General features: G+C 35.8%; 2 protein-coding genes across 3 annotated transcripts; both read left to right on the top strand.

Moving 5' to 3' along the window:
- Positions 1-1,576: 1,576 nt before the first annotated feature.
- CPI1 (cyclopropyl isomerase) lies at positions 1,577-4,982 on the top strand. The gene is made up of 8 exons (XM_021965664.2): positions 1,577-1,774; positions 1,868-2,010; positions 2,188-2,271; positions 2,889-2,930; positions 3,348-3,458; positions 3,546-3,737; positions 4,276-4,373; positions 4,601-4,982. The coding sequence occupies exons 1-8, from the start codon at positions 1,768-1,770 to the stop codon at positions 4,791-4,793; spliced, it is 870 nt and encodes a 289-aa protein (XP_021821356.2). The 5' UTR covers positions 1,577-1,767; the 3' UTR covers positions 4,794-4,982.
- Positions 4,983-5,454: 472 nt separating this feature from the next.
- EMB2746 (RNA-metabolising metallo-beta-lactamase family protein) lies at positions 5,455-13,570 on the top strand. Of its 2 annotated transcripts, XM_021965817.2 has the most exons (17): positions 5,455-5,823; positions 5,952-6,174; positions 6,508-6,631; positions 7,430-7,486; positions 7,723-7,914; positions 7,993-8,070; positions 8,408-8,590; positions 8,711-8,791; positions 9,319-9,384; positions 9,470-9,562; positions 9,980-10,105; positions 10,649-10,762; positions 11,471-11,566; positions 11,653-11,750; positions 11,859-12,310; positions 12,566-13,011; positions 13,105-13,570. In XM_021965817.2, exons 1-17 carry the CDS (start codon positions 5,637-5,639, stop codon positions 13,198-13,200), a joined length of 2,712 nt encoding a protein of 903 aa, XP_021821509.1. In that variant the 5' UTR covers positions 5,455-5,636; the 3' UTR covers positions 13,201-13,570. The 2 variants fall into 2 exon arrangements, with proteins under 2 accessions (XP_021821509.1, XP_021821517.1); XM_021965825.2 differs by lacking the exon at positions 5,455-5,823 and having other exon boundaries at positions 6,010-6,174; positions 6,508-6,617.
- The last annotated feature ends 412 nt before the right edge of the window (positions 13,571-13,982 follow it).

Raw genomic sequence — 13,982 nt, 5'->3', positions numbered from 1 at the left:
CAGGTGGTCTACATGCATATAAATGATCTTATGGCCATGGTCAATGAGGAGAAAAACTTAGTTGCAAAAGTGGATGATACTTTTTTGTTATCTAGTTCAATAATATTATGTCATGTGGAAGTAACAACAATATTCACACAAACGAGGATGAAGACAAATTATTTTTAAATTTCTCGCCGATATTTTTTTTATTTTTTAAATAAAGACAAAATAAACTAACAACGGTATTCACACAAACAACTAAATCTCGTAACATGTTTACTACGTCATGAATAACAACCTTTTAAGATAAATTCGTTACTATGTTTGAAGAAGAGGGGACCCTTGAGCTATTTTTTCTTTTCGGTTACAACCTTGACATGATTTGAACCTAATAACTTAAATCTTGGAAAAAAAAAAAAAACCTAATAACTTAATCACAAAATTCGTCTTATGAAAAATGTGCATAAATGTTACCTCATCAAATTAAGTCATAAACTAACATATATTGATAATTAAAAGGGAGATTCGCTATTATTCCAAATATAGGAGCCCAAATTATTAAAAAACCCTATATAAAATGGACTTTAGAAACACACCCAAAGCCCTTATTACAATATAACAAAAAGGCTTCTAACTTTTTTTAAATTACAAAACTACCATTGATTTCTTAAAACAAACTCAATCCCAAAACCTCCTAAAAAAGCCCAAAACACTCAATAGGACATCCAAGTAATTTAATAATCAAAATTAAATTCAATAGGGTCAACTGTCATTCTTTTGGGTTTTTTTTTTGGTATGTTTATAGAAATTAAATGGTGTAGGGTTTATCTATAATATTAGTGCTAAGAATGGGTATATGACTAAATATCTCTAATTGGGACTTTGTGCTTCCCCAAAAGATAGAGCTTTAATGTAAAACGATGTAGATAGTGTGGTTATATGATGTAACAAACACAATTCTATTCAAAGATGTGGATTCTTTATAATTTAGCTACACCAAACCCTTACCAGGAGTCAACGGGGTCTAGCCCAATGAAAAATGACTTTGAATTGCATACTAGTGGTCTCGTGTTTGAATTTAAATGACATATTGGTAGTGTGTATAAGAAAGCACCCTTCTCCTTCCTAATTTTAACAAACATACAAAACCCTTTAGAAGGAAAAACTTTCATTATTTATCATTTATCTTTGTCAAACCCTTGCAAGAATGAAGAATGAAGAATGAGAAATGAGAAATAGAATTTAGATTGACCCCCCTGTCAATCATGTAGGTTGTTGAATTTGGATTGAGTCATTGTTTGGGTATATTGAATTAGAATTTAAATGAGAAATGAGACTTGAGGTCTTTTCAATATTGCGAAGAAAAATATTATTAAACCAAAAGCTAATTTATACATATTAGCATATTAAACCAAAAGCGAACTTGAGGTCGCTTCAATATTGAGAACTAGTGGTATGAGCTTCAAATTCTTTGACACCTTTAGAGTGTGTTTGTAATATCTCTGGCCTTATAGTTTAGACTATTGCTTTCACTTATATTCATTTGATGGTAATATTAATTAATTTGATTATTTTCTTCAAGGCCGCTGGTACGTGCGTAAATAACAGACCTATTTTCGCAAAACCCGCCACCTCATCTTCAGCACAGGATACAGCAATCTCTAGGCGCAATCACGAAGGAGAGAGCTCACTCAGAGTGAAACTGAAACACTAAAAGCTTCACCTCCACACTCGCTCGCCCCGATCCGAAAAAAAAACACCGTTATTTAAGATCCGAATACCAAAATGGGCGGTAAATTCACCATTCGTTGAATTCAAAAGTGCATTTAATTAGGGTTTGAAATGGCATCCGAATTTTGATAAACCGTTGTTTGGCAATGCACAGGTAAAGAATCAGCTTGCTCTTGTTCGAGTTTATGGTTAGCTCCCAATCCAAGCAAGAGATGGGGGGAGCTCTTCTTCCTTCTCTACACTCCTTTCTGGCTCAGTCTCTGCTTGGGAATTGTCGTGCCCTTGAAGCTCTACGAGGTTCGCTTTCGTTACCGTCTGATTGGTTACTGAGAAAAAAAAAAATGAAGAAAATGAATGAAAGGAGTAGTAGAAAAAGAAGGAAATGTTATTTTGATGAAATTGTTTAATTTTTCTGATTTTTGTATATGTATTGACCAAGTATCTACCATGAAATTTGATCTGCGTCTGTGGCAGAGCTTTACGGAATTGGAGTATTTGCTGATTGGATTGGTTTCAGCAGTCCCTGCATTCTTGTTACCAATGCTCTTCGTTGGGAAGGTAACTACTTCAACTTTACAAAGTTCAGTTTAGATTTCTTATTAGACCTCAAAACTTAACGAACGGTTGTCAACTAAGCATGTGAGTTCTTGCTAATATTTGGGTTTTGTACTGATGTGACTTTTGACACCCTTGTGCTTTAGATGTAATTCATTATTTCAGATAAACAAGTTCAATCTATTCCAAATTTTGTTTGAAAATGGTGTTCCCGAATAAAATTGTTGTCAACTTACTGTAATTTCTCATTTATAATGGGGTATTCAAAATAATATTCAAAACTTTCAATTTGAAAAAAAGAAAAGAAAAAAGAATAATGGTTAAATTAAAAATTCCACCAGCATTCAAATTGTGTTAATAACTCTTCTTTTTGCTAAGACTCACAACTTATTTTCTGTCATTGTTTACAAAACTTCATTTATCTCTTGAAACTAGTAGTACTTTGAATCTAATTTGTATCTAAAGATAAAAGGAATATAAGAGAGAGTAAATATACACTGATATAACCGTCATATGGTTTAGCAGTTGGAAAGTCCAATAGAATCGAATGTGTTACCCAATATTTGTTTATTTTCTAACCATTTTTTTGTTTGTTTAATTTTTTGTGAGCATGATTGCAGGCAGATAGCAGCTTGCCTTGGAAGGATCGTTATTGGGTCAAGGCAAGTGTTTTCCTGGGGCAAAATTCTTTATATATGTCATGATTAGGACAAGGTCATCAGACAATGGAACTTATACTTTGGTTTATTAGTTTCTTTGCTTATTAATCATTTGTTTTTGTCAATGACTATACCTTCATGCTGGACTTATCGTTCATTCTAAATGCTGTGTATTTCTCTTTTTGGTATTCTGTATTGCACTTAATGTGCTTATATAATATCACACATCTTATCAAGTTGCAAAACATGTGATAAAAAGGAATTTCTTTGGTTAAAAATGTAGTTTTAGTAGTCCTGTTCTTGTCATTTGAAGGTTCTTTTCTCTTCATTGCCTTACTGCGCCAGTCAATCCATTAGCATTTGTCATCTTTATTTACAACTTTATGCTTAGCCTGAACCATAATTTAATTTTTGTTACAGGCCAGCCTGTGGATAATAATTTTTAGCTATGTTGGGAATTACTTTTGGACCCACTATTTCTTCACAGTTTTGGGAGCTTCGTATACTTTCCCATCATGGAAAATGAACAATGTAAGCTAAAGCTAGAAAACTAGAAACACTCTGTAATAGACTACTTATCTTTTCTAACCACTTTTTTTTAAAAAAATTTCTGTGCAGGTACCACACACTACCTTCCTTCTTACACATGTTTGCTTCCTATTTTATCATGTCACATCAAACATAACGCTTCGCAGACTACGCCATTTTACTGCTGAATTGCCAGAACAAGTTCAATGGGTTACTGAGGCTGCATGGATTTTGGCTCTTTCTTACTTCATAGCATACCTGGAGACTGTAGCTATTTCTAATGTATGTTATAACACATTTGTGATATCTTTCATCTAACAACTCGTAAATTTTGACGAATTTCCAAAGTTAGCCTATCAATATTAGGTTCTAGATAAGGTAGAATGCTGAAGTTCATATATACGTTGCTTCATGTCCCTCTAGTCTTAGTCTTGCTTATCCCTTGGAATTCCATTTGACCCCTATGGCCTCGTATCAAGAATCCCAGTAAACTTGTGATGAGAATCAAGTCAGCTTTAATAAGAAAATTTATATAGTAGTAAAGTTTCTTGGTTACCGTAACCACAAAAATAATGTCTGGAGTAAGCCTGTGATCTGTATTTGTTTATCTTTTACTGGTTTAAAGAGACAGCTTTGTTTCAGAAATTCTCTGTTGATAGGTAAGACCTCTGCAATATAATAGACTTCATAAATGATTTATACAAGCCGTTCCTTTGAAATGCCTCCAGGTTAAGGATTTGTTAATATTTTACAATATAACTAGCCCACATCAATGTGAATAGATTCTGTTACAATGATGTTTTGTTTTGAAAATGTGCAGTTCCCATACTATCAGTTTGTCGACCGGGCATCTATGTACACAGTTGGGTCCTTGTTTTATGCCATCTACTTCATTGTTAGCTTTCCCATGTTTCTAAGGTAAGAAGTGGACAGTTTTTTTGGTGTAACTTAGTGATCAGAAACATATATGGGATCACGCAGAATTCTCATGTTATTTCTTTGTTCATGTTACAAATTTTACTAACATATCTTTCACTTGCATAATTTTTTTATCCTTTCCATGATGACCAATTCTAATAATTTCTTTTTTTTCTTTACTCAATGTTATACGAATTTAACTGCTGGTGATTCATCCATATACACAGGATTGATGAAAAGCCTGGCAATCCATGGGACTTGCCTAGAGTGGCTATCGATGCTTTGGGTGCTGCAATGCTGGTGACTATAATATTAGATCTGTGGCGCATCTTTCTGGGACCTATTATTCCAATCCCAGAAACAAAACAGTGTCTTCGACCCGGACTACCATGGTTTCCGGGACATGATGATCAACGTTGACACCTACTTGCACAAACCGGGACCTGGGATTTAGTTCCCTGCCCGAGAAGATACCATGCTCCGGGATTTCTTGTAGTTCGTTGATGACATGGCAATGGTGTTTGTACCATATTGAATGATTGTTGTAATTTCCATCTTCAGGACATAGAAAGAATTTGGTAATGCATTCGGTTTACATTCCATCTTTCATGGTACATGTGTCGTTGTAGATTCATAACTGATCTGATGCTGCTTTCTGAAAGCTGAGTTAACCTAGTAGCGTACACAAGTAGAATTCTGCTTCTCCAATCCAATCCAAAAGCCAACAAAAAATGCATGGCGTTTTGCCATTGCTTAAAGAAAAAGAAATTGAGGATGAAGGTGTATAATTTTCAAACAGCTGACTCAAAAATTGACACTTTGGATATCCAACCACTGATTTTTTTATTTTTTTTATTTTAATGTAAAGAAAAATAATGGATATTTAAAACCTCTCTTGCATCAAAATTGTTTTGTTTTTTTTCTTTTTCACTCAAATCAAATAATATCAGTAAAAGAGAGGCAGTATGTATAAGCATATACTAATATTCTATACAAAATAAAAAATAGGTGGGAAAATGTTTTAAGCAGGCCCGTTCGCACGTGCGAGCCCCCTTTATCACTTCACTTCATTTGCCATTGTCTTGTTCCAAAAATGATAAGAAAGATATTTCTGAAGCCTACAAAAATCCTCTAAAACTCACTTCACTGGCCGCTCCTCTCTCTCCGTTTCCCGCTTCAAACAACGCTCGGCAAACCCCACAATCCTATCCGGGGGTTTCGTTTCCACCGTTTCGGCTCTCCGAAACCTCCAACTCGAAACTCATGCAATTAGGGGTTTTGGGGGGTTTATCTGTCCACCATTCTCTTTGCTCAGCTCCCTTTAGACCAAGCGTCTCAACTCAAATGGCCGCTTTCGGAGCTCTCTCTCCTTGTCCGTACAGCCTCCTGTGGCGGCCGAAACCTACAAACCGCTGCGTTTCGTGCTCTGTTGGCTCTTCTGCTGTTACAGGTAGTAAAGTTCAAAGAACATCATATTTTACGCATCTAAAATCAGAAAGTTTTCTTTTTGGTGCTCGGAAAGTTGAAGAAAATGAAAATGGGAAGTATAATGAAATTTTATTGGTTTGCTTTACTTAGGTACACGTGGGTCGAATGTTAAAAGATCGGGAAGAATGGAAGGGCCTCGGAAAAGCATGGAAGACTCTGTTCAACGAAAGATGGAACAATTTTATGAAGGCAGAGAGGGCCCACCAATCCGTGTTTTACCAATTGGTGGCCTGGGAGAAATTGGGATGAATTGCATGCTGGTTGGGAATTATGATCGCTATATTCTGATTGATGCTGGTGTCATGTTTCCAGAGTATGTGTTTTCTATTGTTTATACTCCTGACAGAATGCATCTTGGTGATAATTAGATGTAATTTTTCAAGTATGAGTTTCTTTTCTTAGAAGGTTTCTTCTGTCCACATTTTTACTGTTATAGGTTTAGTTTATTCTAGGAGAATTGACAAATTGCGTAATACCAGCATAAATGTACTCTATGCATTCGGAACTGCTAAAAATGAATTTCTTACATGAAAAATGGATCCTTAATTGTATTTGCTTCTCTGAATCTATGCTGAAAGTGATCCTTATTTGCCTTCTCTTTTCTTCCGCTTATGCATTGACCCTAGATATGTTATATGTATTGCAGCTTTGATGAGCTTGGAGTCCAAAAGATTATACCTGATACCACATTTATCAAAAAATGGAGCCACAAAATTGAAGCAATTGTTATTACACATGGGCATGAAGATCACATTGGTGCGTTGCCTTGGGTAAAGTTTCCTTCTGATTCTTTGGAAATGCCATTTTGACTGAATACCACACTTGTTACTTCTATTAAGTTCCTGTCATTGACACCTACCATTAAGATTTTGTAATAGGCTTGAAAGCCTGGTGTTCGCTTACATACTATGGTAAGTGGATTTGGAGTCCTGTGGGGCTTGCGTGAATTTTTGGTGGAATGCATATTGGTGCCTTGGGTGATGGTGGAAATGCTGTAATATAATGAGTTGTGCGAAATATCTTTTGACAACCATTAGTTGTCAACATGCACAGTTGGTCCCTGCCTATGGCATGCTAAGGTAGTCCTGAATTGTTGAGACCTACGTGAGTAGTTTGCAGAGAGAGTGAGAGCGAAGTGGGTGAAATGAGAATGTCAATCACCAAAGCAGCATGCACACATAAAAATATATACCAGCAGTTAATAAATCTACTGCATTTTCCATGTTTGTAGAAAGAAACATCATAAAAGGACTGATTCCATAAAGTACTTTTCTTTTACTTCTAGGTGCTTTTCTAGGTGAAGATGAACTTAGATTGTAAATGTTGTTCTAGTACAAAAGGGTTGTATAATATGGTAGTTGCATCAAAATCTCTTTTATGTTCTTAAAACAATGGCACTTGCACCAACTATTTTGAGAGACTTACCAACTAGTTTGAAATGCCTACCTGAAATCCTTGGAACTTAAATTCTCTCCTATTCATATTTTATTTTAATTAAACGTTCTCCTGGAAGTTTATTATTTTGGGTTTCATGTAATTTAGTTGATGCATCTTTTTTCTCTAAACAGGTGATCCCAGCTTTGGATCCCCGTACACCAATATTTGCATCATCCTTTACCATGGAGGTACTTGCATAACTTTAATTTGGCAGCCAAAAATTTCTTTCACGATATGTAAATTTCAACGTACTTGTTTGTTAATGTTGACCTTCCATAGAATGTTAGTTCTTTCTTTGCAGCCCTTAACCATGTGGTTTTGAGGTTTTTTGTGTGATGAAGATGCTTGTCCTCTTGAATTCCTGGGTCTTTACAATTTTGTTGCTACCATAATGTTCAAAAAGTTGATATTGTTCTTTTAACAGCTTATTAAAAAACGCCTGAAGGAACATGGGATTTTTGTTCCATCTAGACTTAAGACATTTAGAACAAAGAGGAAATTTATGGCTGGACCATTTGAGATTGAGCCTGTTCGGGTGACACATTCAATTCCTGACTGTTGTGGATTAGTCCTTCGCTGTTCTGATGGGACAATTCTTCATACTGGGGACTGGAAGGTAAAATTTTCTTACAGGTGTAGTATCTTCTCTTCTTTGATTAAGTTCTCAAGCTTAATAAAGAACTGTGTTAAACAGATTGACGAATCACCATTGGATGGTAGAGGTTTTGACCGTGAAGCTTTGGAAGAACTTTCAAAAGAAGGAGTAACCTTGGTATGCCTCTGAGTCATAGTAATCGTATATTTCTTAATTTCTTATATTTTGGGATCCACTTGGACTTGGTAGTGAGATTGGGATTTTCCTTGGGGACAAAATAAGGGTTAATTGTTGGGGCTGTTAAATCAAGAATACGAAGTCATATTGTTACTAACCTCGGGTGAGGCATATTTTATATGTTGTGAGTATAAAATATCTTCTCACCATGTGTATGTACACTGAAGAATTAAAAATGATATTCTAAACTGGGATGTAAGTGATCCACATTTTTGGTCAAAACTGTTTTTCATGGAGGAAAAGATGAAGGTATCATTTCATGCACATTATTTTTCAGATGATGAGTGACTCTACAAACGTACTATCACCTGGAAGGACTACGAGTGAAACTTCTGTGGCAGATGCGTTGTTGAGGCATATTTCAGCTGCTAAAGGGAGGGTTATTACTACTCAGTTTGCTTCAAACATACACCGACTTGGAAGTGTGAAAGCTGCTGCTGATTTTACCGGCAGAAAGTTGGTAGGTTCTTCCGACCTTATCCAACACAATCCAGTGTGTTTCTTTTCTTTAAAATACCCTCCACCTTAGTACTATGAAAACAAAATGTGTCTGAGTAAGTGTTATATTGTGATCTATTAGGTATTTGTTGGTATGTCCTTAAGGACATATCTTGATGCAGCTTGGAAGGATGGGAAGGCACCAATTGATCCATCATCCCTGGTAATAATGCATAAAGGTTCTGTTGTAGTGTTGTCTAGTTCTCTTTTACACGGGTAGACACAGATGCTGTTTTCTTTTTCTTCCCCATCTCCGTGTGTATGCATGTTTTTGCTTATCTTATGAGGTATTGTGTTGCTCCATGTCACGTGAGGGTACAATTAAGAATTAGGAGCTAGCTTCAGCTTCTATTGGTTGAGGAAAATTGTTTTCGGCCATAAGCTAAACAATGGACTGTGCCTAGACAATTTGACTCACGTCATTTTAACATTCAACCTTATTTCAACTAAATGTGCTAGTATGTGGAAGTCCTAGTTCTTGCCAGCAAACTTCTATTTTGGGCAATATCTTCTATTAATTTATTACGTTGTAAGCCATTGAGTGGGTGCCGGATGGAATTATGCTGGGATTGGAGTTATGTGTGGTTATCATTTAAATCTCTACATCAGTAATGGCATTTATTCGTATTTCTCCTCTCTTTAGTGAGAGATCTCATCATAAAGTTATGTTTTTTTTATACTTTGAATTAGGTGAAAGTGGAAGATATTGATTCCTATGCTCCAAAGGATTTGCTAATCGTCACAACTGGCTCTCAAGTAAGTTTATAGATGGCCTCCTATGGCCGCCTAGTTTCATAAAGTAAAACCTTTTGCTGGCGAATGATGTATGCTATTGTGTCAGGCAGAACCACGTGCTGCTCTAAATCTTGCATCATTTGGAAGTAGTCACTCTGTCAAACTGACCAAAGAGGATATAATTTTGTATTCAGCTAAGGTAATAAAACTCGATATAATAAGCATCCGTTTCTAATTGTGTTTTCATATAAGTTACATCCATGAGTTTTTAGCATAACCAAATTTGTTTGGACAAATACGAATTTATGTATCCCCATTTTCTTTTGTTAATTGACATATAGTTTCTGTAGACTTTTAAATTCCCTATGCTTGTGGTTAACAATTCTATTCATTCATTGAAAAAGAAAGAAAGTCCAAAGTTTAATTTCAACATCGATGCATAGAAAAAATATGAAATTCCCAAAATTGGAAGTTGCACACAGATCAGCTAAATCTTTTGGAAATCTTTCCAACTCTTTCTTCTGGTTTTCAGAATTCTGAGATCTACTTCGATAGATTTTGTTGCTGCTTGCTGTGATTTTTCTGTTTGGTTATTTTGACCTTGTTTACCTTATAGGTAATTCCTGGTAATGAATCTCGGGTTATGAAAATGTTAAACCGCATATCAGAGATTGGGTCCACCATAGTTATGGGTAAGAATGAGGGGCTGCACACATCTGGTCATGGGTATCGTGGAGAACTGGTAAGTCTTTTGCATCAGAAGATTTTAATTTTGAAAGGTCTTAATTTCTTGTATGATTAGATCATATTCTAATCTTCTCGAAACTGATGATAAACTTGATATTAATGTCACTATCGCATCTTCTTATCAAGGAAAAAAACAGTAGTGTATCATTTGTGCGGACTCTGTGCAGGTTCCCTTGCTTTTGGAAAAATGTAGACATGGTTGTCTTTCTATGTTTCACCTTGTTTCATATTTTCTATTTTCAAGGACTAAGTTGTAATGCCATAATGGTTATTTTCTAGCTAAAGAAGCAGCAGGTGAACTGCATTTAGCCATGTGTTGGGATCTGGTGATTGTTCAGTATTTAGTTTGCAATGATGTTATGCATGGGGAATGCCCCTTTTTTATGTCACTTTTCAACAGATTGACTCTTATAGAAGATGTAATTTGTATGTTATTCATCTGATTTATTTGTAACCTGATATGCCTTTTCATTTGCAATTTTCATTTGGTTTTGTCTTATATATTTTAACTGGGAAAGAATCTAATTTTCTCTTAAAGGAAGAAGTGCTTCAAATTGTGAAGCCGCAACATTTTCTGCCCATACATGGAGAGCTCTTGTTTCTCAAAGAGCATGAATTGCTTGGGAGATCAACTGGCATCCGGCACACCACTGTGAGTCAATCTGTTTATCTTGTTATACTGATGAGATATCACTGTTTATGTCTGATAAGTCTGATTCAACTATGTTACATGAAAGAGCAAATCGTTCGTACTCGACATAGCTATTACTTGGAACTTTATAATTTGATGTCTTTATCACAAAGTCATCTAGTATTTTCTTATTTCTTTCTTTGTCTTTAAAATGACCCATATACATTTCCAAATTAGCAACAATTAAATTACATTTGCATTATTAAGGGGGCGTTTTTGTTATTAATGTCGAATTTCCATACTGCAGCTTATAGTGTTTACAGATTTACAGATTTTTGGATTTGAAATTATATTGTTTCCTTGTACCAAACAACAGTGGATTTTATTTGTCTCCTTGGTGTCAGCCTTGTACAAGTACCATTTAAAAGTACATAGCATTAAGATGATATTTTGTGCAATGTTGAGAAGTTCTAATATTTTCGATACTTGTTACCTAAAAGTACGAAAGGAGTAAATTAAAGTAACCTGCTCCATATTAGACTTTATTCATACCATTTTCTAATTGTTCCCCAACTCAAGGAATTTATCCTGTCAAAATTGCCTTGGTGCATGATTTGGCCCAATGATATGTAGCATGCATGATAGTGGTTAAAATTTTATTCTGTGATCATAATCCGAAGGGAATTATGGTATTCAGATGATAAAACATGAATTTTTTTTATGCATCAGGTTATAAAGAACGGGGAAATGCTTGGGGTTTCTCATTTAAGAAACAGAAGGGTACTTTCTAATGGTTTCACCTTGCTTGGAAAAGAGAATTTGCAGGTTGGAGTTGTTCCTTAAGAAGTTTTCTCTGACTATTATGAGAAGTTAATCAAGCAATTTCTAATAAATCTACTCTTATATTACAGTTGAAGTTTAGCGATGGCGATAAAGCATTTGGTACATCAAGTGAACTTTGTGTTGATGAGAGACTAAGAGTTGCCTTAGATGGCATAATAGTGGTCAGGTAGATCTCATGGATTCTTCAATGACACATGCATCCTAATATGAGTTTCTATATGATAGCATCCTGATTTTTATTTTATTTTATGGTTTTTTTTTTTCCGGTTTTAAGCATGGAAATTTTACGCCCTCAAAATGTAAATGGTCTGACTGAAAATAGCATTAAGGGGAAGATAAAAATTACTACTCGATGCTTATGGCTTGACAAGGGGAAGCTTATTGATGCACTCCATAAAGCTGCCCATGCTGCACTGTCAAGCTGCCCCATAAATTGTCCTCTGCCTCACATGGAAAGAACAGTGTCTGAGGTATTGAGAAAATTGGTAAGAAAGTACAGTGGTAAGAGGCCAGACGTAATTGCCATTGCCATGGAGAACCCTGCAGCAGTTCTTGCTGATGAGGTCAGTGTAAGACTATCTGGAAAATCTCATGTTGGTTCTGAGATGTCCACATTGAGGAAAGTAATTGATCGACATCCATATAAGAGTCAGTCAAATAGGACACAAGCAGATGAAGGCAAGGACAACGCACGTTTGCAGAGCACTTCACAACAAGATACGGAAGGTCCTTTACTCTCTCTCTCTCTCTCTCTCTCTCTCTGTGCACGGGCACCTCTGCGAATGTCATACACCTTATAGAAATATGTTCTGTATTTTCCCCTTTCCAGTAAATAGTGGTCACTCAGTGCTGTTGTTAGGGTGCATAATATTTCGTCACTGTCACCTCAATGTCAGTCTGATATATCTAAAATATATTCTATCCTGGACTTGTGATTTCTAGAATTGACATCAGGTATGTTTTATTATTTTATCTCATCAGAGTACGTACTTGAAGATGATGGCATTGAAGTCGAAGTACTCCTACCTGAGGAAGATTCTGCTACCTCAAATTCCAAGTCAGAAAAGCTTTCTTCTGATTCAGAGAAGTCAGATGATTTTTGGAATGCAATCGTTAGGTTATCAACTGTTGACAAATCAGTAGAAGATAAAAATGGTTTGGCTGTGCAACAGGAACATCTAAAGAAAGATGGTCCTGACAGCAGTGAAATACCAAATCCCTCAAAGCCAGTGAAACGCAATAAATGGAAGCCCGAGGAGGTTGAGAAGCTTATTAAAATGCGCGGGAAACTGCGAAGCAGATTTCAAGTTGTGAAGGGGAGAATGGCCCTCTGGGAAGAGATATCTAGAAACTTGTTGGCTGATGGGATCAATCGAAGCCCAGGACAATGCAAATCTCTGTGGGCATCCCTGGTTCAAAAATATGAGGTTTGTCCACCTCCACCCTAATGCTGGTGTTGCTTCATCCCTTTGTGCTTGTTATTTTGTTTTGTCATTGCGCTAAGTGTCTTTGTGAAACAGGAAAGCAAGAGTGGAAAAAGAAGCCAAAAGAGTTGGCCATATTTTGAGGAAATGGATGGAGCTTTGTCTGATTCTGAGGAAATGGCAACAAAATGATTGGTAGAGGAGAAATGGCAACAAAAGCCCCATGAACTTCTGAAAGATCCCGAAAACAATATTTAATCTGATTAAGCTGGAGGAGCAGCCAAATGATAATTCACCAAGACTCAAGGTTTGGATGGTTGCCAGATCAAAGGAATGGGAAAAAAAAAAATAGAAATTAGGTTATTTTTTCTGTGTACCCACATAACCTAGATGTATATCAGTCAAATCAGATAGATAAGCAAAGGGGGAAGGGCGGAATTTTTGTAGCGGGGGAAATCTTTGGTTCTATAATTTTTATCCTACATCTTGTTTTCCAATATTCTTATTATTGTTTTATGAATAGTGTAAGTAGGAAAAAGTTATAATGCTTCTTTTTGGCTGTCATGAATTCTACTTATTTTTTACACTATCATCCTGATCAAATACAGGAGCATAACTGTATTGATTACATTAAAATTGTGAAAATAAATTGCGCCACCTTCACAAGTCAACAAAGAAAGCAAAATAATTCTAGCACTCTTTCTAAGTCACATGAAGGATTGACGCTGGTATTCTTTATAAATAGACAAGGTGGATCAATGTGGACAACAATTGAATTTTCATATAATAACGCGTGGAGCAACAACGTTCTAATAACTTTGTATTTTATAACTAAGTTCTGAAAAATGCTAAAAAAATGAAACCTCCATCCCACATAAAAAAAACCCCATAATATTGTGTAAATTTCACCCTAAGTTTTGTCATTGATGTAATTGGATTGGATTCGGAGCAACTATGACGGTAGAAATGGGTTA

Source organism: Prunus avium, chromosome 5 (genome assembly GCF_965620075.1).
Source record: "Prunus avium chromosome 5, drPruAviu1.hap1.1, whole genome shotgun sequence".
Lineage (NCBI taxonomy): Eukaryota > Viridiplantae > Streptophyta > Magnoliopsida > Rosales > Rosaceae > Prunus > Prunus avium.
The sequence above is the reverse complement of the archived record's forward strand: the minus strand, read 5'-3'. Positions and strand labels throughout refer to the sequence as shown.

Bases quoted from the DNA above. Each gene is read 5' to 3' on its own strand.
- EMB2746 (XM_021965817.2), top strand. From the start codon at position 5,637: ATGCAATTAGGGGTTTTGGGGGGTTTATCTGTCCACCATTCTCTTTGC. The intron at 9,385-9,469 runs GTAAGTTTATAG...CTATTGTGTCAG, and splicing joins TCGTCACAACTGGCTCTCAA to GCAGAACCACGTGCTGCTCT. The intron at 10,763-11,470 runs GTGAGTCAATCT...TTTATGCATCAG, and splicing joins CTGGCATCCGGCACACCACT to GTTATAAAGAACGGGGAAAT.
- CPI1 (XM_021965664.2), top strand. The intron at 2,011-2,187 runs GTTCGCTTTCGT...CGTCTGTGGCAG, and splicing joins TGCCCTTGAAGCTCTACGAG to AGCTTTACGGAATTGGAGTA. The intron at 4,374-4,600 runs GTAAGAAGTGGA...CCATATACACAG, and splicing joins AGCTTTCCCATGTTTCTAAG to GATTGATGAAAAGCCTGGCA.